This window comes from Molossus molossus, unplaced genomic scaffold (assembly GCF_014108415.1).
Source record: "Molossus molossus isolate mMolMol1 unplaced genomic scaffold, mMolMol1.p scaffold_m16_p_10, whole genome shotgun sequence".
NCBI lineage: Eukaryota > Metazoa > Chordata > Mammalia > Chiroptera > Molossidae > Molossus > Molossus molossus.
The window spans coordinates 21,511,787-21,539,771 of NW_023425345.1; the positions used below are offsets into that span (position 1 = coordinate 21,511,787).

General features: G+C 43.7%; 1 protein-coding gene across 8 annotated transcripts; it reads left to right on the forward strand.

Moving 5' to 3' along the window:
• Positions 1 to 988: 988 nt before the first annotated feature.
• Positions 989 to 25,592, forward strand: PEX5 (peroxisomal biogenesis factor 5). 8 transcript variants are annotated; one of them, XM_036251158.1, is made up of 17 exons: positions 989 to 1,051; positions 1,675 to 1,837; positions 2,431 to 2,466; positions 2,730 to 2,862; positions 3,075 to 3,206; positions 10,031 to 10,136; positions 10,613 to 10,703; positions 11,103 to 11,213; positions 11,473 to 11,565; positions 11,916 to 12,035; positions 21,465 to 21,608; positions 21,815 to 21,885; positions 22,303 to 22,515; positions 22,836 to 23,001; positions 23,356 to 23,513; positions 23,680 to 23,900; positions 25,519 to 25,592. In XM_036251158.1, exons 2-16 carry the CDS (start codon positions 1,691 to 1,693, stop codon positions 23,879 to 23,881), a joined length of 1,923 nt encoding a protein of 640 aa, XP_036107051.1. In that variant the 5' UTR covers positions 989 to 1,051; positions 1,675 to 1,690; the 3' UTR covers positions 23,882 to 23,900; positions 25,519 to 25,592. The 8 variants fall into 8 exon arrangements, with proteins under 8 accessions (XP_036107051.1, XP_036107048.1, XP_036107052.1 ...); XM_036251155.1 differs by lacking the exon at positions 25,519 to 25,592 and having other exon boundaries at positions 23,680 to 25,466; XM_036251159.1 differs by lacking the exon at positions 25,519 to 25,592 and having other exon boundaries at positions 11,940 to 12,035; positions 23,680 to 25,159.
• The last annotated feature ends 2,393 nt before the right edge of the window (positions 25,593 to 27,985 follow it).

A 27,985-nucleotide genomic window follows, 5' to 3' on the forward strand; every position in this document is an offset into this window, starting at 1 on the left:
TCCTCCACCTTTGAAATCTGCAGGACAGCCTGAAAACATGCCTGGCTCAGGGTGCCACCTGCTGTCTACCTGTCTCCTCTCCTGCACCCTGGGCTGGACTGGGACTTTTGTTGGCATTAACCCATTCCTGCTCATCTACCAGCAGCCCTGAGCACCTCCTGCCCTTCTTCATGATATCAGGACTCCCTTAGTCTTGGAGCCAGGTGAGATTTCAGGGTTTCTCAGGGACCTTTAAGTTTGACACCAGAGCCAATCCTGTGGCAGGTGGGTTCTGAGGCTTAATCCGTGATTTAATATCCTTTCTTGAATCATATCTGTGCTTTCCCAGTTTGGAGCACTGGGAATAAGCCCACCATGGTGACCTTGACCAGTGGCCAAGGAGGAAGGAGGGAAGAGGAGTGACTCACTGTATACCTTTCCTGTAGGTTACCAGCTTGAGGTCTCAGGATGCGTTGGACCCTATTTTAGTCTCTGAAATTTGTCATCATCCAGTGCTATTTTCCCCACTACGCAGAGGTAGCAGAGGGTTTGGGGAAAGGCCCCTGTCTCCATGGAAACTGTGACATGGGCCGTTAGGGGCAATTTAGAAGGGGGCAGGCCTAGAAGGCCAGGGAAGGCCCCGGCTTTGAACCTCGCAACTCCCGCGTTACACAGTGCGCCCCCAGGGAAGAGCCAGAATGAACTGAGCCCAGGGTTTCGCGCCATCGGCTTTTACCAAAGCTAAGAAAGCCCCTCCTAGCTCCACTCTTCTTTGAGCTTCCTTTCAAACAAGTCCTGGAGTCCGAGATCCTTTTAAGAGCTCCAAGAGCTGTTCAAGACTTCCCCTTTAAGGCGCTCTTCCCCTTTAAGGCTTACGGCTCCTCCCGTTACGCTGCGTCGCAGTCTCAAGGCCCCGCCCCTTAAAACAGCTACTGGGAGGCTGCGACCGCCGCGCGGCGGTCACGGCCCCTTTAAGCCTGAGCCCCGCCCCTGGTTCCCCGCCCCATCTTTTCCTTTCCCACTCGGGCCCACACCTGGTGCCCCTGCGGGTCGTGTAGCGTGGCGCGCGACGGTGAGCGCAGGGCCGAGGGGACCCGAGGACACGTTCACCGAGATTTCCTCGTCCTTGCGGTGTCCTCCCGGGTCCCCGGGTCGGGGCTGGAGCTGCGGCTGGGGCGGGGGAGGTGGGGTGGTCCGGAGCGCTGGAGGGGTGGGCCTGGCTTGGCGGGGCTGGGGGAGGGGCTCAGGTGACAGGGGAGGCCATGGTCCCCCCGCGATGCTCGCCGGGCACCGTGGAATGTGTGGGACTGGCGTTACGGTCAGCGGCGTTCCCACTCTGCTCTGCCAATGCCCTGGTAAAGCCCAGTTGCGGAATTGTACCCCCGTAGTCTCCTGGGGTCCAGGCCTCTCTGATGGTTGCCTGCCAGCTAGTCCCGCCGCCTGAGACTGCAGTCGTGGAGGCCGCTGGGGGGGTGGGGGCTGGCTGAAAACTGGCCCTTGGTGGGGGGCGGCGGCGGGAGGGCAGCTGTCCCATCTCGGACTCCTGACAGGTGGGGGCTACAGCAGAAGGCGCGGGGTGGAGACTGTCCAGTGGCTAACCTGAGACAGACGTCTGTCTGCCTCCCCCAGATACGGGCTGAGTTGTGGGTTGGGTTTGACTACCGGACCTCAGTACCTAACCTTCCCTGCCCTCAGAGAGCTGGCGGTCACCATGGCAATGCGGGAGCTGGTGGAGGCCGAATGCGGGGGTGCCAACCCGCTCATGAAGCTGGCCGGGCACTTCACCCAGGACAAGGCACTTCGGCAGGAGGGTTTAAGGCCTGGTCCCTGGCCACCAGGAACCCCGGCCCCCGAGGCGGTGAGTGTTTTTCAGGTGGAAAGCCCAAGTAGTGCCTTGGGATGGAAGGTACCTATGTACATTTAACTGCTTTCTCTATTGCAGCGATTTTCAACTGGTGTGCTGCAAGAATTTTTAAACAGCCAATACCTGACTCTTTAGTCAGGGGCACTGATCTCTTTTCCCTTAGGTTGTCAGAAAAAAAAAAATGACAACAGCCAAAACAACAATAGCTGTCTGCTCTGGATGAATCAGAGTTATACCTATTTTTTTTTTTTGTCAGAACATCAACAAATATATTTTTTGGTGTGCCACAGAATTTTAGTAATTAGTTATATGTGCCATGAGATAAAAGAGATTGAAAATCACTGCTCTATTGTGTTACAAATAATAGTTACCACTTAATAAGTGTTTACTAAATAGTATACTAAATACTATGAATTTTTACATTAATGAAGGCAGTCGTTTTATAGATGAAGAAATGGAGGCTCAGAGAGGTTTTGTGATTTGCCCGAGGTCATATAAATGGCAGAACTGGAATTGTAACTCATGTTTAACTTAGTTTGTGTATCTGGTCTTCACCACTGTACCATATTCTCTCCCTTCTGTCTTAGGTCGCTAAACCTTTGGGGGTAGCCTCTGAAGATGAGGTAAATATACCAGTCTCTTCTGTTGCATTTTTCTTTTTCCAGTTGTGTTTTTACTTTAAACTTGGCTCACACGTATTTCAATCTTTGGACTTTCCTGACTAAATGAAATTTGCCTTGGACCTCCTGTATTTTAAAAATGTATTTCTTGAGTATTTCCAAATCTATAGTTTTTGTGTTTTCCTTTTCTTCTATTTGACATTAGTAACCCCCATCCAATGGGCCTGTCTCTTGCTGGGTTCATCTCACCATCTCTCTTCTGACAGTTGGTGGCCGAATTCCTCCAGGACCAGAATGAACCACTTGTATCCCGTGCCCCTCAGACCTTCAAGATGGATGACCTCCTGGCAGAGATGCAGGAGATTGAACAGTCAAGCTTCCGCCAGGCACCCCAGAGAGGTGAGTCCAGAGTCTGGTGGGAGGAGAGATCACCATTTTCTGTGCAGATAGAGCCAAGGGGGTTCCATATTTGGACGCTGCTGGCACTTGGAAACTGAGATGCAGAAGGAGAAAAAAGGAACAGTGTTTTCATGTGCACTCAGGGTTCCTTAGGCATGCTAGAATGATATATATTTCTTTTGTTTCTTAGTTCTCTCCTTTTCTCTCTTAAGCACCTGGTGTGGCAGACTTGGCCTTGTCTGAGAACTGGGCCCAGGAGTTTCTTGCAGCTGGAGATGCTGTGGATGTAACTCAGGATTATAATGAAACTGACTGGTCCCAAGAATTCATTTCTGAAGTTACAGGTGAGGCTCATCATGGGAAATCTAAAATGGTTCCTATGGGGCAATTAGTGTTTTACCCTGTTACCCTAATTCATGTAAAGGTATATAGTGATTTCAGCTGCTTATTACTTTTTTGGATTCTTGACTCATTTCTATGGGGGCACTGAACCTGATTTCCCTTAGGTGATGATAATAGGGAATTGAAATTTATATTAAACAGATGACTGGGTTTGAACTGGATAAGAGATGAGAAAGATGAGGAGAGAGAGGGGGGGGCAGAAAAAGAAAGAAAGAAAGGGAAGGGAAGGAGGAAGGAAAGAAGAAAGGAAGGAAGGAAGAAAGGAAGGGAGGGAGGGAGGGAGGAAGGGTTATGTTTACTTCTTTGTTACCTGGAACTTTGGTGGAGAGATTGGATGGATTGCAGTGAAGAGAGATTTAACATAATCTGTGGGATTCTGGCATTAAGTCATCTTTAATAGGATTGGGCCTTGTAGAGTGAAATTGTTGAGTTCAAGGGCTGAAGTATAAGATCTTGGAGGTTAAAGACCATACCCTGATGATAATAATAAAAATTAATAATAGCCAATGTTTATTTACCACGTTTTAAAGGCGTTGTGTTAAGTGCTTTAAATGCATTACCTTTTTAATCCACATAAGAACCCTTGAGATAGTTACTGTTTTTATTCCTAGTTTATAGATAGAAAACTTTGCCTAAGGTGACACAGCTTTGTGAGTGGTGGATTTGGGATTTGACTTTGGGTTTGAATGATTCCAGACCCTGTGGGTTTAACCATTATACAGTAGTACTGCCAGGCCTACAGCTTCAGCATTTCGGGGTCTCAGCTAAATTTTCCCTCTTTGAGAGCAGCTATGCTCACTGCATCCTTTGAGATTGATTTTTCTCCCCCTAAGCCTGTCTGATTAGGGGCATAGAAGAAAGGCATTCTCTTCAGTTTTCCTCTGTACTGATTGCTCTTAGAGAGAAGCATTGTTAGCCTTTTTCCAATTTAAGGAATCAAGAATAATGAGAAATTCAAATGGAAAGTTGCAAAAATTCTAGACTCACATCATCATAGTTCCTGAATTTTTCTGAGATGATTAATGGGACCTAATTGATTCCTCCCCCCATAATTTTTATTCTCCTAAAGATAGGGTTTCCTCCACACACAAGGGAAAACTCCAAAATCTAACAGCTAAAAGTCATCTTTAATTAAAGCGAATGGTCTAGCCCTGGTTGGTGTGGCTCAGTTGGTTGAGCATCCTCTCATGCACTGAGGTTGTGGGTTCGATTCCCAGTCAGGGCTTATACCAGGGTTGTGGGCTCGATTCCCAGTAGGGGGCGTGCAGGAGGCAGCTGATCCATGTTTCTCTCTCACTGATGTTTCCCTCTCTCTAAAAAAAAAAAATCAGTTTAAAAAAAAAAACTAATGGTCTCTTATCATGACTTCCTTTCCCACCCTTAAATTGGAGTTTAAGGTAAACAGTAGGTGCTCATGGTTTCATTAATAGTGCTATACATGTTATATTCTTAAACCCATTTGATTTTTACAGTAACACTTACAAAATAGGTATTCCTACCCCCATTTTATGGATAAATAAACTAAGATTTGGAAAGGTTAAATACTCTGTCCAAAGTCATTCAGTAACAGATGATATTTGAACTCATGTCTGTTTGACTCTAGGCTCCATACTTAGAACCATTACACTGTCATTGAGAAATCTGAGCTGTAACAGAGACCCTCCACTAGACTGAAACTCAGTGTTTCATATGAACCCTTAGACATAAGTGCTGTCTTTTATTACTGAGAGACTTCTATTGTAATGTGTTGGCATCAGTCATTTTTCACAACTCAAAAAAAATCATTGCTGCTATAAGCATTGAGCCTGATGAGATTTTTGTTACAATTACCTGAATTGTTTGCAGCCACTGAAATCTTCCTTAGCCTGTAAATGAAAAACAACTTTACAGAAACATACTGAACCTGTCTTACCTTAAATCTGTTAAATCTTCTTTGGAAGACCTCTCTTTTCTTCTTTTTTTTTTTATCCTCACCCAAGGACATTCTTGCATTTATTTTCAGATAGAGCAGGAGGGAGAGAGGGAGGAAGAGAGAGAGAAAAATATTGATGTGAGAGAGACACATTGACTGGTTGCCACCCACATGACCCCAACTGGGACCAGGGACAAATTGCAACTGAGGTACGTGCCCTTAGCAGGAATCTTAACCGCTGAGCCAAACAGGCCAGGGCTCTTCTTCTTCTTTAATTTTTTTTTTTTTTTAATACTCGTGAGGACATTTTTGCATTCATCTTCAGAAAGAGCGGGAGGGAGAGAGGGTGGAAGAGAGAGAGAGAAACATCGATGTGAGAGAGACACATCGAGTGGTTGCCACCCACATGACCCCAATTGGGGCCGGGGACAAACTGCAATTGAGGTACGTGGCCATAGCGGGAACCGAACCCAGGCCTCTCTGGTCTGCGGGCCAATTCTGTAACCACTGAGCCAAACCAACCAGGGCTCTTCTTTTTTTATACATTCTTTTGTAACCATGCCTGCTTCACAGAGGCAGGGACACGGGAAGCTGGAAAGAGAAGTTGAGCTATTTGGAGTCTGCCTTCATAAACATGTCTTATTGCAACAGTATATTGCTTTGTATGTAGTGGATTTCCATTATTTGGTGAATGAAATGAGATCTAGGAGAAAGAATGAAAGGAAATTGATTTTCTAATTAATTTTTATTATAACATTTGTGGGCGATATGATTATATTGATGATATAGATTACCTATTACTTTATGGATAAGTAGACTGAGATGAGAGAGGGGTATATTCTTTAACTTCTTATTTTCTTTTTTTTTTTTTTTATCCTCACCTGAGGACATTTTTCCATTTTTTGTTCAGGTAGAGTGGGAGGGAGGGAGAGGAACAGAGAGAGAGAGAGAGAGAGAGAAACATCTATGTGAAAGGGACACATCGAGTGGCTGCCACCCGAACAACCCAACCAGGGCTGGGGACAAACTGCAACTGAGATACGTGCCCTTAAGAGAACCAAACCCGGGTCTCTCTGGACTGCAGGCCGACGCTCTAACCGTTGAGCCAAACCGGCCAGGGCAGTCTGCTATATTTTTTGATGGAATTTGCCTCCTGACCCTAATTTTCTGCGGCCAATAATTCTCCATCTCATGACTGCTCAGCTCTAGGAATGAAACACATCTTTAAGGAGTTTTGAATTTAAACAGCCTCAGCTAACCTGGTATGTGAGGTTCAATGATAATCATGAGAGATAAACCTCTACTTTCATAGGAAAAGCAATGGGCAGCAGTAGCAGAAGATGATTGCCGTAGATCTCCCCTGGATGGCAGAGGAAGAGGCTATGGAATAAAAGGAATAACAATCTTATTGTGATGTTTCCTACTTTTGGTGTGAGTTTGCCATGAGCAGACAGCTATAACAGAAATAGCTAATATTTGTTACTTTGTGTTTTATGTATGCATTATCTCATTTGGTCTTTTTAAAATCCTCACCTGAGGATATTTTTTCCATTGTTTTTTTTTTTTTTTTTTTTAGATGGGTGGTGGTGGTGGTGGTTGGGGGGGGGGGGGTAGAGAGAGAGAAAGAGAAACATCCTGTGAAAGACACATTGATTGGTTGCCTCCCACACGACCCCGACTGGGACCGGGGATCATACCTGAAATTGAGATGCATGCCATTGACCAGGAATCGAATACTCGACTCTTTGGTCTGCGGGCTGATGCTCTAACTGCTGAGCCAAACCGGCCAGGGCTCATTTGGTCTTTTTTAACAATGCCTATAAGATAGCTATTGTTTCTATTTTATAGATCAGGAAACAGAAACTTGGAAGGTTAAGTAATTTGAAGATGCATGGTGAATAAATTGTGGAGTTGGGATTTGAGTGCAGGTAGGCTGACTCTAGAACCTACATTCTTTACTACTGTTTTATTTAGCAAACACAGAAACTTTGGTGGATAAGGGTAGGAAGTTCTGAGTTTGGAGTAGATCTGCCTAGATGGAATGAACACATAATGAGAAATTGAAAGAGATGAACATTCTGAATTGGATATTTGATATCTAGGTGTTGGTTTTATTTTTTATTTGTTTAAAAAACCTTTTTTTTTCTTTATTGATTTTAGAGAGAAGGGAAGGGAGAGGGGGAGAGAGAGAGAAACATCCATGAGAGAGAACATCGATCGGCTGCCCCCTGCATGCCCTTCACTGGGGATTTGGCCCATAACCTAGGCATGTGCCCTGACTGGGACTCAAACTGGCGACCTCTTGGTGCATGGGTCATTGCTCAACCACTGAGCCACACGGGCCGGGCTAGGTTGTTGGTTTTAACTCTACTAATCAATGTGACCTAGGACATTCCTTTTTCATCTGTAGGCTTTCCATCTGAGTTGCTTCAATCTCAGAGGTGTTCAAATGGGTCTGATTTTCTGTAAGAATTTCTCAAAAAATATTGTGAAGGCGAAGGTATGTTTTGGTAATTTTATTTTGATTCCTTTGTTGGAGCAGGTTTCTAATGCCAGAAAATTCTGATTCTTGTGGCTAATATGGCCAAATATCAAATTATAGATATTTGAGGAAGTCTTTTCTCACCTCTGGGATTTTCTTTTTTTTTTCTTCCAATTTTTATTAATTTATTTTTGTTACAGATATTTCTCCTTTTTTCCCCGCTAGAGGGGTTTTCTTTTAAGTTATCTCATGTCTGTTTTATAGTCCAGGTGCTTTGTATTTTATTCTGTTGCTTCTTGTCTTTGAGAGGAGCATTTCTGAGGAACTGTCTTTTCAATAAGGAGCACTTGTGGCCTGAGTATGCTTTTGTAAAACACTCTAGTTGAGAGTAAGGAGGAGGGACTGGTTATTTTTCAACAGAATGGGACAAAGGAACTGGGAAGTATTATAAAGTCTTACGTGTTTTAGCATTTCCTTATTAGGTCTCGACTGTTGAGCCATCAGTCTAGTTGGGGCAATGGAAAAATAAACGCTGCCTGTGAGAGCTAGTGAGGGAATTCTGGATATAAATGTTGGGAATCTGTGAAGTTAAGAGACAGAGTCCATAATCAAAAAATTGTCAACTGTATCTTTTATTATATTAGTAATATACTATTTATAATTAGGTATATTCTGAGAGTCTTGATTCTTTATATTTTTAGATTTTGACATTACTTTCTCAGATTTTGAGATTATTTTGTTGAAATTATTCAGGCAAAGTCTCAGTTAAATGGAATATAAAGTTCTGCTAAATGGTAATACTCCTCAATATTAAAAGCAGTGACAGATCTTCAAACTGGACACAAAGACAGGATATCGGTCCTAGTATCGGGTTTGGAAAGATATGGACGCAGAGCAGAATACTGCAGGCCCATGCCTTCTCTTTGTTTACACATTATCTTTAGGGCTCCTTAGAATAATTTTTCTCTTTAAAAATTTTTTTTTTTTTTAATCCTCACCCGAGGACATTTTTCCACTTTTTTGGTCAGATAGAGTGGGAGGGAGAGAGAAGAAGAGAGAGAGAGGGAAACATGGATGTGAAAGGGACACATCGAGTGGCTGCCACCTGCACTACCAACCAGGGCCGGGGACAAACTGCAACCGAGGTACATGCCCTTAGCGGGAACCGAACCTGGGTCTCTCTGGACCGCAGGCCGACGCTCTAACTGCTGAGCCAAACTGGCCAGGGCTAGAATAATATTTCTTTGCCTTTATCCCCTGGCCTCAGAATAGTAAAGAGCAAAGTCCTGGAGATTGAGAAACAAACAGCTCAGTACCCTCATTCAATCTGTTGCCTTGATATGTTTATTTGGATGTTGCAACTGTGCCCTTTGTCACTAGGACTAAGACAGTTTCTAGAATTAGACTTAAAAACTTAATCAAAAGTGACTGAAGTCAGAATAGTGTTTATCCCTGGGGGATGGAGGCATGAGGGAACCTTTGAGGGAACTGTAAATATTCTGTATCTTTACCTGGGTGGTGGTGATTTGAGTGTATTCATATGTAGAAATTAACGAAGCAGTGTACTTAAGTTTGGTACACTTGATGAACTTTCATGTTTGTATTTTTTTTTCCTTAATTGATTTTAGAGAGAAAGGAAGGGAGAGGGAGAGAGAGTTGGAAACATTGATGAGAGAGAACATCGATCAGCCGCCTCCTGCATGCCCCACACTGGGGATTGGGCCCACAACCTGGGTATGTGCTCTGACCAGGAATCAAACTGGCGACCTCTTGGTGCATGGGTCAATGCTCACCCACTGAGCCACACTGTCTGGGCTCATGTTTATATTTTACATCTCAATTAAAAAATGAAAAAAAAAAACAAACCATCCAGTGAGAAGAGTAGAACCATGTGTCTTTAATTCTAGCTCAGTGTTCTTCTCAGATTCTTTTGGTAGGTATATTAAGGTGAGATACGAGGCTCCTTTCATTGGGAGGGTGAAGAGAACAGACCAGAGATTTGGTTAAGGAACACAAGCTCTTCGGTCCTCCCTTAGATCCTTGCTGCTTCCCAGCAGTGCCTTCGAGGAAGATGGAGGCCCTAGAGCCTGCTATTTCTTATTGAGGTTTCTGGCACTTTAAGCAAAGGTTTGGTCCTTACTCCTTTCCCGAGCTTTTTATTTGGTCTCCTGGTCCCAACTCAGTAAATTTCCATTCCAGGCTCCTTAGGAGAGTGGGTTGGATATTGAAGTTTTAGTAATATTTTCTTTTGACCGGGGTCTTTGCGGGATAAATTAGGATTTTGTCTGCTTTGGTTTGGTCAAGTTAGTACTCTTTTTCCCTGTCCACTTACTGAATCCTGTGTGATTTCCCCAACTCTCTGCTCCTTGCAGACCCTTTGTCTGTGTCCCCTGCCCGCTGGGCTGAGGAGTATCTGGAACAGTCAGAGGAGAAGTTGTGGCTGGGAGAGCCTGAGGGAACAGCTGCCACTGGTCCCTGGTGAGTGCAGCTGCTTCTTCCGGGATGGATCCCTGTGGAGGGAGGACTGGACAGTTTTCCCAGCCTCCTCACCCTCCTCCATCCACATCCCAAACCAACTTGCAACCCCTTCATTTTGTACATTAAGGTTTTCACCTGTATGATCTCTAAGAATCCTAACTGTCCTAACCAAAAGTTCGTAACTTTACCTTATGCACCCGGTTTCCTTTTTAATTTGGAGCCTGTCTATTCCTCTCTGAAAAGATATGTTTGGGAAAGGGAGAGGTAAAAGGATTTAACAGTGTTTTACCACTTCTGCCCAAATGTCCTTCTTTATTGTAAATTGGAATTTGTACGTCCTAAGCAAGAGAACAGAGTGCTGTCACACTTTTTCCCCCCATAGGAACTGTGATTGCCATGGGCTGGGAGTGAAGAATAGCATGGGGAAGGTAATGGCTAACTAATGTGTAAAATTAGTTTGTCCTTACCTGTTCCAGGTATGATGACTATCATCCTGAGGAGGATCTGCAGCACACTGCCAGTGACTTTGTGGCCAAAGTAGATGACCCCAAATTGGCTAACTCTGAGGTGAGCCACAGCCCACTGCTACTTTGCCCAGCAGAGCTGGTCTTGGAAGTCAAAGGTCTTGCTTCTCTTACCCCAGTTCAGTTCAAAGAGAAGGAGATGAGATCCTTGGTCCATTCCTTCCTGTCTGGAGAATGGAGACTTTGGATCTTGCTTCTTCCTCTAACATTCTTTCCCTCATTTCCTTGCCTGCTAACCCTTTCTCTTTTCTGTGCCTTCTCAAATCTTTAGAGCCAGAAATCTCTTTCTTTTTTGCTGTTTACATTTTTGAGAGTCTTTAGCATATCTTGTTTGCAGCCTGATATTGGGGGAGGGGTAAGTGCAGGCTCCTCTTGGGTATGGTTGAGAGTGCACACCTGGAAGTTTTCTCCCAAGTGGCCTATGTGTGTCTCTGTGCCCCAGTTCCTGAAATTCGTGCGGCAGATTGGTGAGGGGCAGGTGTCCCTGGAGTCCGGTGCAGGGTCGGGCCGAGCTCAGGCAGAACAGTGGGCAGCAGAGTTTATACAGCAGCAGGTAGGACATTGTCACCTTCCAGTTCCACTTCAGAGTCAGCTGGTGCCCTGGGCCTTGGGTTCAGTGTTCAGCAGTCCCAGATGGGGAAGGGATTTTATTACCAGCTTATCTTGGTAGCATCCAGGTCCGAGTGGGTGGGAAAAGGATTCTGAGAATGTTCTCAGAAGTGTCCAGGTTGGTGGTGTTCAGTGAGTATGTAGTTGGTATTTAGTGGGTAGAAAGTTGTTGTTGGTGGTATGACCATCCTTCTTTGTCACAGGGTACATCAGATGCCTGGGTTGACCAGTTCACAAGACCAGTAAACACATCTGCCCTTGATATGGAATTTGAACGAGCCAAGTCAGCTATAGAGGTGAGAACAGGTAGTTCAGGAGCAGATACCCCATGAGAAAAGACTCCATTGGAGCGAGTGGGTTTGTTAACATCAAAGATGATGAACATAGAGTTCTTGGATCATCTGTGTCAGAATTGCTTGTGGTGAGGTGGGCGCCTCTCAGAAATGTCAATTCCTGGCATCACCTCAGACGACTGAATCAGAATCTGGGGGTAGGATCTAAGAATATGCATTTTTAAAAAGCTCTTCAGATGCTCCTAAACACATTGAAATTTAAGAACTACTGCCTTGGGAATCATTCTAGAGGAGCTGAAGGTAGGGTGGGGTGGTCATGATGTATCCCGTTTGTCTATCTGCCTTCCTTACAGTCTGATGTCGATTTCTGGGACAAGTTGCAGGCAGAGTTGGAGGAGATGGCGAAACGGGATGCTGAGGCTCACCCCTGGCTTTCTGACTATGATGACCTCACAACTGCTTCCTATGATAAGGTGAGAACTAGATTTTCAGATTGCAGGATTTTCTTCTTTAATCCTGATTTGGGTACTCACTTTTAAGTAATTATTTTCGTAAGCCCCTTTCCATGAAAGGAAGTCTAAAACATTCCCTTCCCCCTGCTGTCCTCTAGTAATCGAGAGGATGCTTTATTGTTAGGCTATAAAGGTTAATAGATCAACCTTGTTAAATAACAATGATTCAGTGATGGTATACCTATGATAGAGGTTTGCACATGATATAGGAAGAGCACAAACAAGGGAGCTGTGCTTGGGAGCTTGAGAACATTTATGAGAAGATTGATAACTCCTTTGGTGTGGAGTGGTAGTTGGTAGACTCTCTCTGTGCTTCCACACCTTAATATCTATGTGCTTTTTTAACTCACAAACTTACTTTAAATTTTAATCTATTTCTTGAGATTAAAACCACTTGCCCCAATTTAGGGTGTTTTCAAAAGAAACATAAATGTTAGGAAATAAATGTTAGGTAAATTTCCCAGCAGTCAGTGGTGATGATCAAATTTTGCATATAGCATATACTATTGACTTAGAAGTGTATGTTATTTCAGGGTTATCACTGTGAAAAAACACTACTGTGGGTTGTAGGGCATTTGGAGATGTGGTTGATAATTGAGCTACTGAATTGAAGCATGAGTGGGAAGGGAGAGAATTGCTTTCTTTTTTTTTTTTTTTTTTTTTATCCTCACCCGAGGACATTTTTCAGTTAGAGTGGGAGGGAGAGAGAGGAACAGAGAGAGAGAGAGAAACATCGATGCGAAAGGAACACATCGAGTGGCTGCCACCCGCACGACCAACCAGGGCCGGGGACAAACTGCAACCGAGGTACGCGCCCTTAGCGGGAACCGAACCCGGGTCTCTCAGGACCGCAGGCCGACGCTCTAACCGCTGAATTGCTTTCTTTTGTAGAAGTCAAAATAGGAACTGGGGAGGTGAGTAGTGATGTCTTTTTCTCAGCTCAGATCTGTTTGGGGAGGGACTCAGGGGCTGGAACCAGGAATTGAGATAGAAGGCAGAATACTGAAGGTAGATCTTAACATAAGGGAGCTGGGCAGAGATAGAGACAAAGTTCAAGATAACTTTAAAAAGGCAAGGATAACTTTAAAAAGCCAATGAAAAAGTTAGTACTAAGAGAAATATGAGTTTGTTTATTATCTCAGTCCAATTTCTTGAGAGCTATCCAGTAATATAATGGAAAAGAGAGTTTATTTTTTGAAACCCTGCCCTATGTTTTACCATAATAAGATATTCTTCTACAGCTTTCTGATGAAGGAGAACTTTAGGAAATACCTGGAGGTATTACTATTTTTTTTATCCTCACCCAAGGACATTTTTCCATTTTTTGTTCAGATAGAGTGGAAGGGAGAGAGTGGAAGGGAGAGAGAGAAAGAGAGAAACATCGACGTGAAAGGGACACATCGAGTGGCTGCCACTTGCACGACCAACCAGGGTCGGGGACAAACTGCAACCGAGGTATGCGCCCTTAGTGGGAACTGAACTCCGGTCTCTCTGGACTGCAGGCTGATGCTCTAACCGCTGAGCCAAACCGGCCAGGGCTAGAGGTTATTACTTTTATTAATTTGTATTAACAATTTGATAAGTTGCATAGGCCCTGTTCACTTTTAAATGTCAAGTTATAAAGTTTTAGACAAAATTTCCCATGCTTTTGATATAGACATAGCACTAGTTTCATATAAGCAGCATTTTCTCCTAGCATTTTTTTTACTCGTATTAATAATATGCTAGGCAGAATAAAATTTTAAATTAAAAACTTAAAAACTAGATTCTTGAACCCCATTTGATGATGTTGATACCTTGGGATACTGCAAAATTAGCATTCGAAACATTTGCATTGATGTTTACAAAAATATGCTTTACTTGATTACTCACTAATAATGAACAATCCTGGTTTTATCTGGCTTTGTTACTGAAATATGTCAGTTCTTTTTTTTTCCAAATGTGGATCTGTCTCTGATTGTCAGGTAAACTCATGGGTCTCTGAATGTACTAATTTTTATTGATGGTCCTTTAATTTTTTAAGACAACACCTATATATAGCTCAAGCAGATATTGTATACTATTAGCAGAAAGGAGAAGTTTGTGTGATGGGATACATTCTTCTTCTTCTTTTTAATCTTCACCTGAGGATATTTTTCTGTTTGTCTTCAGATAGAGTGGGAGGGAGAGAGAGAGAAACATCAACATGAGAGAGACACATTGATTGGTTGCTTCATGCATGACCCGGACCAGGGCCAGGAATGAACTGCAGCCGAGGTATGTGCCCTTGGCTGGAATCAAACCCGTGACTCATTAGTCTGCTGGCTGATGCTCTACCACTGAGCCGTACTGGCTAGGGGATACACTCTTAGTAGTCATCCTATTTTTGCAGTGTGATTCTATGAGATTTTTGAATAGACCAGAAAATCATCAGACCCAATGATTGACTTGAATTAGACTTTTTGGTATGCAGTAGTGTTGAAGATAGCTCTAGAGTACTCTTTCTTTGATCTAAGCCAATATTCTAATTAAAAAAAATTCTCTTTGATTAGCATTTGATAAAATCTCAAGGAGGATAGATAGCATAAACAGGAGGATACTTGGAGAACCCTGTGGTTGCTACATGATGGCACTGACTTGCATTGTCTGCTGAGGATAATACCTATTTAGGAATAGTATTTTAAGCTTTTTGGTAAGGCTTTGGTGAATATTCTCACTTGATGCTTTCAGTAGCTCTGAGAGGTAGGAGTTTCTTTTATTGGGAAATTGTGTTTAGATGACAATGATCACTGTTTCCTACTGGCTGGTTTAAGACATGGACTGGTGATGGACAATAGTTGAGGATGAATACAGAAGGATTTATTTTGTTGGAACTTTAATAGTCTAAAGTGGGCGTCGGCAAACTATGACCCACTGTTAAATCTGACCTGCCACCTCTTTTATATGGCCTGTGAACTGAGAATGTTTTAACATTTTTAAGTGGTTGAAAAAAATGGAAAGTAGTAATATTTTGTGACATATGAAAATTATATAATCCACGCTTAATTATTTAAATACATCTGTGGCTACTTTCTCACTACAATGGTGGAGTTGAGTAGTTGTGAGAAAATATTACCTGGCCCTTTACAGAAAAGGCTTGTTGATGCCTGGTATAGGGTCATTTTCTACCTTCTGCGATTTCTTATTGTACAGAGATGTCTCAGGAACATTACCTATTATTGACATGAATATGCTTTTCATACATTTACCCCAAATCCATCTTGTATATATCTTGCTTCTTTTTTTAAAAAATACATTTTTATTGACTTTTTTTTTTTTTTAGAGAGGAAGGGAGAAGGGGAGAAAGATAGAAACATCAATTGACTGCCTCCTGCAGGCTCCCTACTGGGGATCGAGCTCGAAACCTGGGCATATGCCCTGACCGGGAATCAAACCGGGACCTCTCAGTCCATGGGACAACACCCAGTCCACTGAGCCACACTGGCCAGGCCTATGTCTTTCTTCTTCTTCTTCTTTTTTTTTAACTTATCTTTATTGTTGAATGTATTACAGATGTCCCCCGTTATTTCCCCCATTGATCCCCCCTCCCCAATCTCACACCCTCCTGCCTTCCCCAAACTGTGTCCATTGGTTATGCATATATGCATAGAAGTTCTTTGGTTTATCTCCTTTCCCCTTTCCTCCCCCTTTCCCTTTGAGGTTCATCAGTCTAACAACCAATTTGTACTTCTTAATTTCTTCATCCTTTTCACCCATTCCTCTCCCATCTGGCAAGCAACAAAAAGTTCTCTGTATCTAGGAGTCTGTTTTGTTCTGCTTGCTCATTTTGTTCGTAGATTCAATTGTTGATAGATATGTATTAATTGCCATTTTATTATTCATATTTTTCTTCTTCTTCAAGATGACCCTTCAACATTTCATATAATAGTGGTTTGGTGGTGGTGAACTCCTTTAGCTTTTTCTTGTCTGGGAAACTCTTTATATGTTCATCGATTCTAAATGATAGCTTTGCAGGATAGAGTAATCTTGGTTGTAGGTTCTTGCTTTTCATCACCTTGAATATCTCTTGCCACTCCCTTCTGGCCTGCAAAGTTTCTTTTGAGAAATTGGCTGACAGTCTTATGGGAGCTCCTTTGTAGGTAACAAACTGCTTTTCTCTTGCTGCTTTTAAGATTCTCTCTTTGTCTTGAACCTTTGGCATTTTGATGATGATGTGTCCTGGTGTGGACCCTTTGGGCTCATCTTGTTTGAGACTCTCTGTGCTCCCTGGACTTGTATGTCTGTTTCTTTCACCAAGTTAGGGAAGTTTTCTGTCATTATTGTTTCAAACAGGTTTTCAGTTTCTTGCTTTCTCTCTTCTCCTTCTGGCACCCCCATGATGTGAGTATTGCTGTGCTTGAAGTTGTCCCAGAGGACACTATCCTTACACTCTCCTCATTTTTTTAAAATTATTTTTTAAAATCTTTATTGTTGAATGTATTACAGATATTCCTTATTTTTCCCCCATTGACCCCCTCCTCCCCATTCCCGCCCCCTCCCGCCTTTCCCCACATTATTGTCTGTGTCCATTGGTTATGCATATAAATTCTTTGGTTTATCTCTTCCCACCCCCCAACCCCTTTCCCTTTGAGGTTTGTCAGTCTAGCAATGAATTTGTACTGCTTAATCCCTTCACCTTTTTCCCCCATTCCCCCAACCCCCCTCCCATCTGGCAACCAACAGAATGTTCTCTGTATCTATGAGAATGTTTCTGTTCTGCCTGTTCATTTTGTCTGTAGATTCCACTCTTGATAGATATGTATTCATTGCCATTTTGTTTGTTCATATATTTTATCTTTTTCTTCAAAAAGACCCTTCATCATTTTATACAATAACGGTTTGGTGGTGATGAACTCCTTTAGCTTTTTCTTGTCTGGGAAAGTCTTTATATGGCCATCGATTCTAAATGACAGCTTTTCAGGATAGAGTATTCTTGGTTGTAGGTTCTTGCTTTTCATCACTCTGAATATTTCTTGCCACTCCCTTGTGGCCTGCAAAGTTTCTTATGAGAAATCATCTGACAGCCTTATGGGAACTCCCTTGTAGGTAACTAGCTGCCTTTCTCTTGCTGCTTTTAAGAGTCTCTCTTTGTCTTTAACCTTTTGCATTTTGATGATGATGTGTCTTGGTGTGGGTCTCTTGGGGTTCATCTTGTTTGGGACTCTCTGTGTTTCCTGGACTTGTATGTCTGTTTCCTTCACCAAGTTAGGAAAGTTTTCTGCCATTATTGTTTCAAACAGGTTTTCAATTTCTTGTTCTCGCTCTTCTCCTTCTGGCACCCCCAAGATGCGAATGTTGGCACGCTTGAAGTTGTTCCAGAGGCTCCTTACACTATCCTCATTTTTTTGGATTCTTTTTTCTTTTTTGCTGTTCTGATTGGGTGTTTTTGCTTTCTTATATTCCAAATCAATGGTTTGCTTCTTGGATTTATGTACTCTACTATTGAATCTGTGTAAATTATTCTTTATTTCACTTAATGCCTCCTTCATTTCTGACTGTGCATCCATCATTTCTGACTGGTCCTTTTTTATGCTCTTGAGGCCCTCACTAAGTTCACTGAGGTTCTCACTAAGTTTGTTGAGCATCCTTATAAGCAGTATTTTGAACCCAGCATCTGTTAGGTTGCTTAGTTCTTTTCTTGGGGTTTTGTTCTGTTCTTTCATTTGGGACCTGTTTCTTTGTCTCCTCATTTTGGCTGCCTCCCTGTGTTTGTTTCTGTGTATTACTTAAAGAACGGTATGGGGCATTCTGAGACCAGATGCTGCTTGTTTGAAAGAATTTAGGAACCTGAAGCAGGATCCAAGACAGGCCAATCCTATGGTTAAGCAAGTGGCAACAGCTTGGGCAGGCCTGAAAGTTGGGTGTGGTGGGGCGGGGCCTCAGGGAATCACCAGGGCGGGGCTACCAGTGTGAGCCAGGTTGCTGGAGTCCCAGATAAGGCGGCTCTCTGCCGCCCCACGGAAGGGATCACCAAAGGAACAAAGGCCTCTGACAGCATGTTTGTCCTGGAGAGAAGCCCCTCTCCAGCCCTCGCTCCAGTGCCAAACAGCTCACTTCTTCCCTGTGTGTCTCTGGTGCCTCTCGAGCTGCCTCTCAAGCTGCCTCTCAAGCTGCCTCCCCTCCAAACTTAGAGGAGTGAGTCCGATAAGTCCATGCGCGGGCCCTTTAAGGAGCTGCCTGGGGCTCCAGCTGCATCAGCTTCCCTGAGCCTTAGTTCCCACTCGTTTTTCCAGCCAGAAGTTATGTGGACTACTCTTCCTGGCACTGGAACCCTGAGCGGGGCACCTGGTGTGGGACAGGGACCCCCTCAGTCCTCAGGGAGGGCCTTCCCAGCTGAAGTATCCTCCTGATTTTTATCTGCCACAGGTGGGTGTGGGACCAGCCCGTGGTGCCTCTGCCCCTTGTGCCTCCGCCCCTCCTACTAGTCTGGATGTGGCTGCTGCTTTAATTCCATAGTTGTAGGACTTCCATGCAGCTTGATTTCAGGCGGTTTTGAATGATGGTTCTGTAGTTTAGTTGTAACTTTGATGTGGTTGTGGGAGGACGCGATACTGCGTTTACCTACACCGACATCTTGACCGGAAGTCCACTCTCCTCATTTGTTTGGATTCTTTTTTCTTTTTGCTGTTCTGACTGGGTGTTTTTTTGATTCCTTATATTCCCATTTGATGGTTTGCTTCTTGGCATCACCTACTTTACTATTGATTCCCTGTAAATTATTCTTTATTTCAGTTAGAGTATTCTTCATTTCTGTCTGGTCCTTTTTCATGTTGTTGATGTTCCTTAGAGTTCTCCTTAAGTTCTTTGAAGGTCTCACTAAGTTCCTTGAAGTTCTCACTAAGTTCTTTGAGCATCCTTAAAACCAGTGTTTTGAACTCTGCGTCTGATTGCTTATCTCCATTTTGTTTAGTTTTTTTCCTGGAATTTTGTTCTGTTCTTTCACTCGGGACATGTTTCTTTGTCTCCTCATTTTGGCTGCTTCCCTGTGATTGTTTCTATGTATTAGGTAGAGTTGCTATGTCTCCTAGGCTTTGTAGGGTGGCCTATTGTAGTAGGTGTCCTGTAGGGTCCAGTGGCACAGACTTCCTGGTCACCCCAGCTGGGCCCTCGAGTTGCACTCCTGGTGTGGACTGTATACCCTTCTGTTGTAATTGAGTCTTGATTGCTGTTGGCACATCAGTAGGAGGGATTTACTCAGGCTGATCAGCTGCAAGGACTGGCTGTGCCCACTGACCACTGGCCTCTGATTACCTTGGAGGATCAGCTGTGGGGCAGGGTGAGCCACTGCCTGTGTTTTACCTGGGGCCACCTAGCATAAGTATAAAGTGATCTTCAGGTGGCACCTTCTTGTGCTGGGCTTGGAGGTGCCCAGGCAAAGCCAAGTTGTGAACCAAGTTTGGCTGCTTCTAATGCCAGGCCTGGGGTCACTTAGCGAGAGGTATGGGTCTCACTGAGACCAGATGCTGCTTATCTGAAAGAATTTAGGAAAATCTGAAGCAGGATCCAAGACAGGCCAATCCTGTGATAAAGCCATTGGAAATAGCTTGGGTGGGCCTGAAAGTTGGGTCGGGCAGAACCTCAGGGAATCACCAAGGTAGGACTAACAGTGTGAGCCTGGTTGCTGGAGTCCCAGATATGGTGGCCATCTGCCAACCGGGGGGAAGAGCTGATGGAAGGGTTGAAGGAACAATGGCCAACAACAGCAAGTATGTCCAGGAGAAAGCTGCCCCTCCAGCCCTCGCCCCAGTGCCAAACAACTCAGTTCTTCCCCATATGACTTTGGTGCCTTTCAAGCTGCCTCCCCAGTGCTGGAGTCCAGAAGGAGCGAGTCTGAGTAAGTCCATGCGTGGGCCCTTTAAGAGGAGCTGCTTGGGGCTGTAGAAGCCTCAGCCTCCCTCAGCCTTAGTTTCTACTGGTTTTTACAGCCAAAGTTATGGGGACCTCTCTTCCTAGTACTGCAACCCTGAGCCGGGCGCCCGGTGTGGGACAGAGACCCCTCGCTCCTCAGCAAGGACTTTTATAGCCGAGGTGTTTCTCCTGATTTTTATCCGCCACACGTGGGTGTGGGACCAGCCCATCCGCCCCTCCGCCCCTCCTACCAGTCTCGCTGTGACTTTTTTAAATCTCTGGTTGTAAGATTTCCATTCAACTCGATTTTAGATGGTTCTGAATGATGGTTGTTCTGTAATTTAGTTGTAATTTTGATGTGGTTGTGGGAGGAGGTGAGTACCACGTTTACCTAAGCTGCCATCTTGACCAGAAGTTATATCTTGCTTCTTAAACCTCTATTGTAATTATTTAATTTTATTTGTCACAAATAATTTGCATCTGATGATGTTAATGGTTTAGAACTTTTTGGTAAGATTTAAGTATTTCTGATTCTTAAACAGTTTTACAATAATGGTGTAAAAGGCCTTACTTATATGTTTGTTATGTATACTTGCATTCTCATTTGTCCTTAACTACGTGTAGAAGGGCCCTACCTGGTATTTTGCATCTTGTTGTCATTCTGGTATATTGTTTTGTGATGGTAACCATTTAATCTCCAAGAAGGAACATTTTATTTGCTTGTTCCAAGTCATATGGCTCATTATTGACTATCATTTTACCTTTTTACCGCTTTGCCAAACATGAAACACCACTAGACAAAACTTTGCACAGAGTATCATAACTCTTCCCTCAAATGAGAACTCTTCAACTAGAAGGGAACTGTGTCTTTCTGATAAATTTCTACCCTCAGGATTTTAGGATCTAGCTTTCATTTACTATCAGATATAGATTAATATTAATAACTTTTAAGAATGAAATTGGGGAACATATTAAAATTTTCCAAGTGCTTCAACACATGCTATCTCGTCATTGCCCACGATGACTCCATGAACTAGGTAAGAGTTGCATTTGAATAGCAGTGTCTCTGACTCCAAATTGCCTTTCCTTCATACATTATCACATTATTGCAGGATAATGAGAATTGTCCTTTGAATAGCTAAGAAGAGCTTATCTCATTACTGTAAACAAATCCTGGTAAAACATGTGTTCTGTTCAGTGGTGAGAAGTCAAGGATGTGGAAATCCAGGCCTATAAAGGGTTCCTAAAATAAGCTTATTCCTGGCATGGATCAGACTTCGTAGACTAGCCTAGCTTTCCAGTTATTGTGAACAGGAGATAGAAGTGTGGGCACAAAATGGAATGATTTTATTATAGTCATAGGTAATCTCCTTATTAATATGGAAAATTTTCTAGCATTTATTCAGATACCTTTTTGGAGGCCTTCAACTTCTTCACCTCTGTCTTGGTTGTCACTTCCTTTCCATATTGCTTTGTGATGGCTCCTTCTCATATGGTTTCTCACTTGGCTTCTCTTCCTTGCAGGGGTACCAGTTCGAGGAGGAGAACCCCCTGCGTGACCACCCGCAGCCTTTCGAGGAAGGGCTGCGGCGACTTCAGGACGGGGACCTGCCGAATGCTGTGTTACTTTTTGAGGCGGCTGTGCAGCAGGATCCTAAGCACATGGAGGTGAGTGACTCATTAGTCTGACCTGAAGTTAGAGACTGCTTCCTCCAGTTTTGAGGGAGGCCCCAAAAAATAGTACAGAGGGATTAGGCCCTGTGTGATGGCCTGTGGTGGGGGGTGCAAGTGAGATTGTGAGTGGAGGGGAGCCAGAGGAAGGGAGCATGGAAAGGTGAATACAGGGGTGATGGAATCTGTCGACTTCTCTCTAGGCTTGGCAGTATCTGGGTACCACCCAGGCAGAGAATGAACAGGAACTATTAGCCATCAGCGCGCTGCGGAAGTGAGTACACTGCAAGGTGGGGTGAGGTGGTTCCAGGGCTCTCCAAATAGCCTTTAGGATGATAAGAGCCCAGATCCAGATCCTTGTCTTCTTTCTGGCCACTACACTAACAAGAGTGTGTCTCATGATTGAAACTGAGGTTTGGAGTGAATTGGAGATAACTGGTTCCATTCCTTCAACAGCTTTTGGTTTTATTTGTGGGACCCTGGCTGGTTCCTTGGCTGCTAAAATGTTCCCTTTCTCAGATCTGTAACTTTATTAATAACTTACATGTCGAGGATTCCTCTGTATCTTAATATGAGGGAGTTGGCAGGTGAGGCCATCGTGACTGCATTCCAAAGCTTGGCTTGGATCCCAGGGTGCTGATGGGTGCCAGTGTCACAGCAGTACCAGCTCTGCCCGTCTCTGTCCAAACAGGTGTCTGGAGCTCAAGCCAGATAACCGGACAGCACTGATGGCGCTGGCTGTGAGCTTCACCAATGAGTCTCTGCAGCGACAGGCCTGTGAAACCCTGCGAGACTGGCTGCGCTACACACCAGCCTATGCCCATCTGGTGGTGCCTGGGGAAGAAGGGGCCAGTGGCGCAGGACTGGGCCCCAGCAAGCGCATCCTGGGATCTCTGTTGTCTGAGTGAGTGAGGAGTTCCTGGGGTGAAAATGGTAACCTGATTAGGAGGAGAACCTTGATTTTGGATGTTGGGATAGATTGAGATGCTTCGAAGGATCTAAGAGTGGGATAGGAGACCCAGGGTCTACTTGAATGAGGTCTGCATTCTACAGTATGATGCTGGGAGGGGACAGAAAAACAGGTTTGTAAATTGGAATTTGGGAGTAGAGTAGGAGGGATGGCTGATAGATGGATGAATCTCTGGGATATGAGTGACTAATTAAGGAAGTATTTTGGAGGGGTAGGAATATAGACATATTCATCCATATTTTTCTCTTTTCTAGCTCCCTATTTCTTGAAGTGAAAGAGCTCTTCTTGGCAGCTGTGCGCCTGGACCCTACATCCATTGACCCTGATGTGCAGTGTGGGTTGGGGGTCCTTTTCAACCTGAGTGGGGAGTATGACAAGGCAGTGGACTGTTTCACAGCTGCTCTCAGTGTTCGTCCCAATGTGAGTCTCAGGGGAGGAATGGATATAAGATGTAACTCTGTTATCTTATGGAAGAATCATTTATTGGGACCTTTTTCATTTATTGAGAGTCATGAGGATATTTCATTCCATTTTCTGTGTACAGATTACCTTGTGAGAATTGGGCATAGAGAAGGGTTGGTATGTAGGGTTATCTGAACTTAAGGAAGTCTATATGGTGAGAGTGGTTATATTGAGCCACACAATGATCTGTTGAGGAAGGAATGGGATTGTAACATATATTAGCTAAACAGATTGGTGAACCAGGGAGAGGAGTGGGCAGAATATGATCTGAGCCTGGCTTATGTTCCTAACCCCTCTCCATCCCTATCCCAGGACTATCTGCTGTGGAATAAGCTAGGGGCCACCCTGGCCAATGGAAACCAGAGTGAAGAAGCAGTAGCTGCATACCGTCGGGCTCTCGAGCTACAGCCAGGCTATATACGGTCCCGCTATAACCTGGGAATCAGCTGCATCAACCTTGGGGCTCACCGGTGAGAGTATCTATTGAGTTATGAATGAATGAATTTTTTCTCCCTGCCTTTGGCCCTAGCTCCTGTTATTTGATTAATCAGCCCCAGTGTTCTTTCTCCCTGTACCAGCTGACCTACCTCCTTCCTTGCTATTCTGCTCACTAGTTCTCATTCTTGTTCCCTACAGGGAGGCTGTGGAACACTTTTTGGAGGCCTTGAACATGCAGAGGAAAAGCCGGGGCCCTCGGGGTGAAGGGGGTGCCATGTCAGAGAACATCTGGAGCACCTTGCGTTTGGCATTGTCTATGTTAGGCCAGAGCGATGCCTATGGGGCAGCTGATGCCCGGGATCTGTCCACCCTCTTAGCTATGTTTGGCCTGCCTCAGTGACAGTGGGATGGGCTGCCCTGTGAGTGTCTGCTTGGAGGGGTCCCCGCTCTGGATGTGACTCCCTCTCCCCAAATGGGCCTACCAAGGGGTTGGGCTGATGATCATAAGCGGTATGGCCTCTCAGGAGTGGCCTCAATGTAGGGGTGGGTAGTCTTTGTTCTAGTTCCTGCATAATTGTAGGAAAATGAGCTGTGTTATATCTGAGTCCCTTGGTAATTCAAGGGCTGCACATCCAGCTACAGATCTCTCTGCTCATCATGCCCTTTCTTGGTGCTGCTTTTTGGGTAGGACCCAGAGGTAATAGGGTAACTGTTGTTATCAGCTGCCATTTCTGATAGGGTCTACCATATTTGTAATGTTTGTCTCCCACCACCTCCTCTTTTACTTGGAATTGATAATAGCACATACAGCTTCCTTGGGCAATTATGTGTAGAATGTTCTTCTACCGTGCACTGCTGTGATGACTATATCTAGGATGGGATGGCAGGAATTGGCCTGTTAGATTTAAATGTTGATTTGGCTCAACCGAGCCGAGTTTTGGTAGGGGTGCTCTTAGTTCTGTCATTCTTGGACCTCTTCTGGTGGTCGCTTGGATTCCCTGGGTATGATGCTGTACACCAGTAATGCTGGCATCGCTATCTAGGGGTCCTCAAGAGCTGCCAGGGTCAATTGCTGCACAGAGTGTTTGGATGTTGGGTAGCAGGATGCCTCATTTGTGGAATTAGCCTAGAAGGGACCAGATGGGGTCAGATCAAGGTCTCTGTTCTATGGCCTTTGGTGGGAGGACAGAGCAGCAGGACCAGGGATGTGGTGAGTGCAGCAGTCCCTCCTCTTAGACCTGTGACTATGAATTGAGTGAGTAGCTCTTCTAGAATGTTGGCTCAGAAATTGCCATCTTGCCAAATTCCTAGCAAAGAGGGGATTCACTGTTACCTTAGGTCTTTGCTATATGTCTTAAAATATTTCTAGGGGAGAGTGTCAAAAAATTCTTTTCCCCTGTAGTACCTCCTCAAGGTGAGGATAGAGGGAAGATGAGGGAGCAGCTTGGATTCTTCTGAGCTGTGCCCTTCTTGGGAGCTACACTAACCCCCAGAAATGACTGCTGAGCCTCTTGTCTTGTCTTCAGTAGCTAATGATCAGAGAGATTTTGTTTTTAAATTTACCATGGTCTCAAGGTTCCATCCTGAAATTTATTTTTCTTTGTATGAATATGTGTAAATGATTTTAAAATAAAACTGTAAAATATTTGTATGAAGAATAAATGGAACTGACATGGGTCTGAGTTCTGCTGCCAGGTGTGAAGTTGGGGTGTTGGGAGGTGGGTTGGTGTTTGGAGAATTGGTATTCAACAGTTTTCCACTTTTCTCTTTACCTTTCCAATTCTCACTGGTATATTGGTTACCTCTCTGTCTAGGAATTACTCAGCACCTAATCCCTGCCAGGTACTTTGAGTAAGATGAACAGGGTCCTGTATTCATGAGCTTATGGTTTAGCAGGACAGACAGGTGTTTAATAGTCATGCATTTTTTACACTTGTGTACTTCTATAAAAAAATAGGGGATGCTATGTCATTGTTTGGTATTGTTTTGTGAATTACATGGGATAATTTTTATGGTTTTTTTTCAATTCTTTTAAAGGTTTTCATTTGGCTCCACCTGGCTTTCTCAGGACTATATGCAGACCTGTATCAACATGGGTTACTATCCTGGAGAAAATTAAAAAAATATAAACAAATATCTATATTTGAAAATAAATGTTTATGGCCATATTAGAATTTAAAAAAAATATAAAAAATAAGAAATACATTGACAAGAGAATAAGAGAATATCCCAATATGCTAAAAGTGTGAAGATTATGAGTGCTTTTCTCCATTTTGTCATACTTTTCTGTAATTTCCAATTTCTTTTAGTGCTTATGTAATACTTTCATTGGAAAGAAGATAAAATACCATGAGGGAGGAGGGCATCTGTTGCCACCACCTGGATGATCTCCAGGCAGCTAGAGTCCTGCGCAGTTTGAAGCTGGGAATGGGCTGGGCAGGCTGAGGCAGCAATTTCTACAGTGTAGAGATATAAGAAGTAAGACAGTGGCTGAGTAAATGGCTTGAAAGCTTAGCTAACTTCTGATTTAAATGAAGTCTGTCTGCCTTGCCTGCATTTGGTGGCATGAAGGCATCCAAGAGGATGCTTTTCTTGCATGGTCAGTGCCAGGTGTCTCTTTTGAACCCAAATCAAATTCAGCCAATATTTAATGAAACCCTATCACGTGCCAGGTGCTCTTCAGACACTAGGGATACAATTCATAAGGCAGACAAGGTCCCTGCTCTCATGGCTTAAAGGGAGAGACAGAATAAGCAAGTAAAATTTATTCATATGTACTATGAAGAAATAAAGTGGCACATTGCACTGGAGAGTAAAGGGGTGGGTTTGGGAGTTGGTGACATTAGACAAGGTGGTCAGAAAAGGTCTTTTTGAGAAGGTGATCTGAATGAATGGGAGGAGCCACCCAGGGGGAGTTCTGGTCCTAGGGGGCAAATGGGAAGACTGAGTTGAGGTTCAAAACTCTGTGCAGTCCCACAGGAAGAAGGCTGGGGTGGAGAGGAATAGCAGGAGAGGGGGTAGACAGGTGGTGGTTAGGAGCCATGGCAGGAAGGTGCTTTTTGATTGTGGTAAAGAGTTTGAATTTTATTCTAAGTTCCACAGGAAATCACTGGAGAATTTTGAGCAAAAAACTTGATGTTTTAAAAGACCACCCTGGCTGCAGTGGGGGTGTGGAGACTGGGTCAGAGCTGAAGTAGGTGGACCAGTTTGAAAGTTCCTGCAGTAAGCAAGGTGAGGGATGTTAGTGGCTTAGTGTATGGTGGACATGGAGTGGAGGGGATGGATAGATGTGATGGAGCCAGAGAAAGTTGGGCAAATTCAGTAGTTATAACTGATAGAGCTTGTTTTCATTGGATGCAGAAGGTGAGGGGAAGAAATGAAGGATGACTCCAAGATTTTTGGCCTGAGCAACCACAAGAATGGTGTTGCCCTCAACTGAGAAAGGGAAATAGTGGATGGAGCAGGTTTAGGAAGGAAAATATAAAGTTCTATGTTGAACACATTAGATTGGAGGTAGAGATCTCTCCAAGTATAGATTTCAAGTAGACAAGTTGGATATATAAGTCTCAGGGGGAAGTCAGGGCTACCTATATAAACAATGAATGGGTTACCAAGGAGATCAAGGAAGAAATTAAAAACTTCCTGGAAACCAAGGAAAATGAAAACACAGCAACACAAAATCTTTGCGATGCAGTGAAAGCAGATCTGAGGGAAGTTCATAGCACTACAAGCCTACCTCAAGAAACAAGAAAAATTTCTAATAGACTAACCTCACAACTTAAAGAACTAGAAAGCAAACAAAAAGAAAAACCCAGAGCAAGTAGAAGGAAGGAAATAGTAAAGATTAGAGCAGAAATAAATGACATAGAGACAAAAACACACACACAAAAAACAAAAACAAACAAAAAACAATTCAAAGGATCAATGAAACAAAGAGCTGGTTCTTTGAAAAGATAAACAAGATTGATGGACCCTTAGCTAGACTCACCAAGAAACGAAGAGAGAGAACCCAAATACACAAAATCAGAAATGAAAGAGGAGAAGTAACAACTGACACCATAGAAATACAAAAGATCGTTAACAACCACTATGAACATACGACAACAAATTCGACAATCTAAGCAAAATGGACAGATTTCTAGAAACACACAGTCTCCCAAAACTGGACCAGGAAGAGATAGAAAACTTGAACAGATCAATAAAAACTAAGAAAATTGAAGAGGTAATCAAGACTCTCCCAGCAAATAAAAGCCCAGGCCTGGATGGCTTCACGGGGGAGTTTTACTAAACATTCAAAAAAGAACTAACACCCATTCTCCTCAAACTATTTTAAAAAATTCAAAAAGGAGAAAGACTTCCAAACTTGTTTTATGAGGCCAGCATAATTCTAATTCCAAAACCAGAAAAAGACTCTACAAAGAAAGAAAACTATAGGCCAATATCCCTGATGAACATAGACGCCAAAATCCTGAACAAACTACTAGCAAATCGGTTCCAGCAATAC

What these genes read in the sequence shown, in the direction of transcription:
- PEX5 (XM_036251158.1), top strand. Translation starts at nt 1,691, where the DNA reads ATGGCAATGCGGGAGCTGGTGGAGGCCGAATGCGGGGGTGCCAACCCG. An exon ending in CTCTCAGTGTTCGTCCCAAT is followed by an intron (nt 23,002 to 23,355) that starts GTGAGTCTCAGG and finishes TCCCTATCCCAG; the next exon opens with GACTATCTGCTGTGGAATAA. An exon ending in ATCAACCTTGGGGCTCACCG is followed by an intron (nt 23,514 to 23,679) that starts GTGAGAGTATCT and finishes TGTTCCCTACAG; the next exon opens with GGAGGCTGTGGAACACTTTT.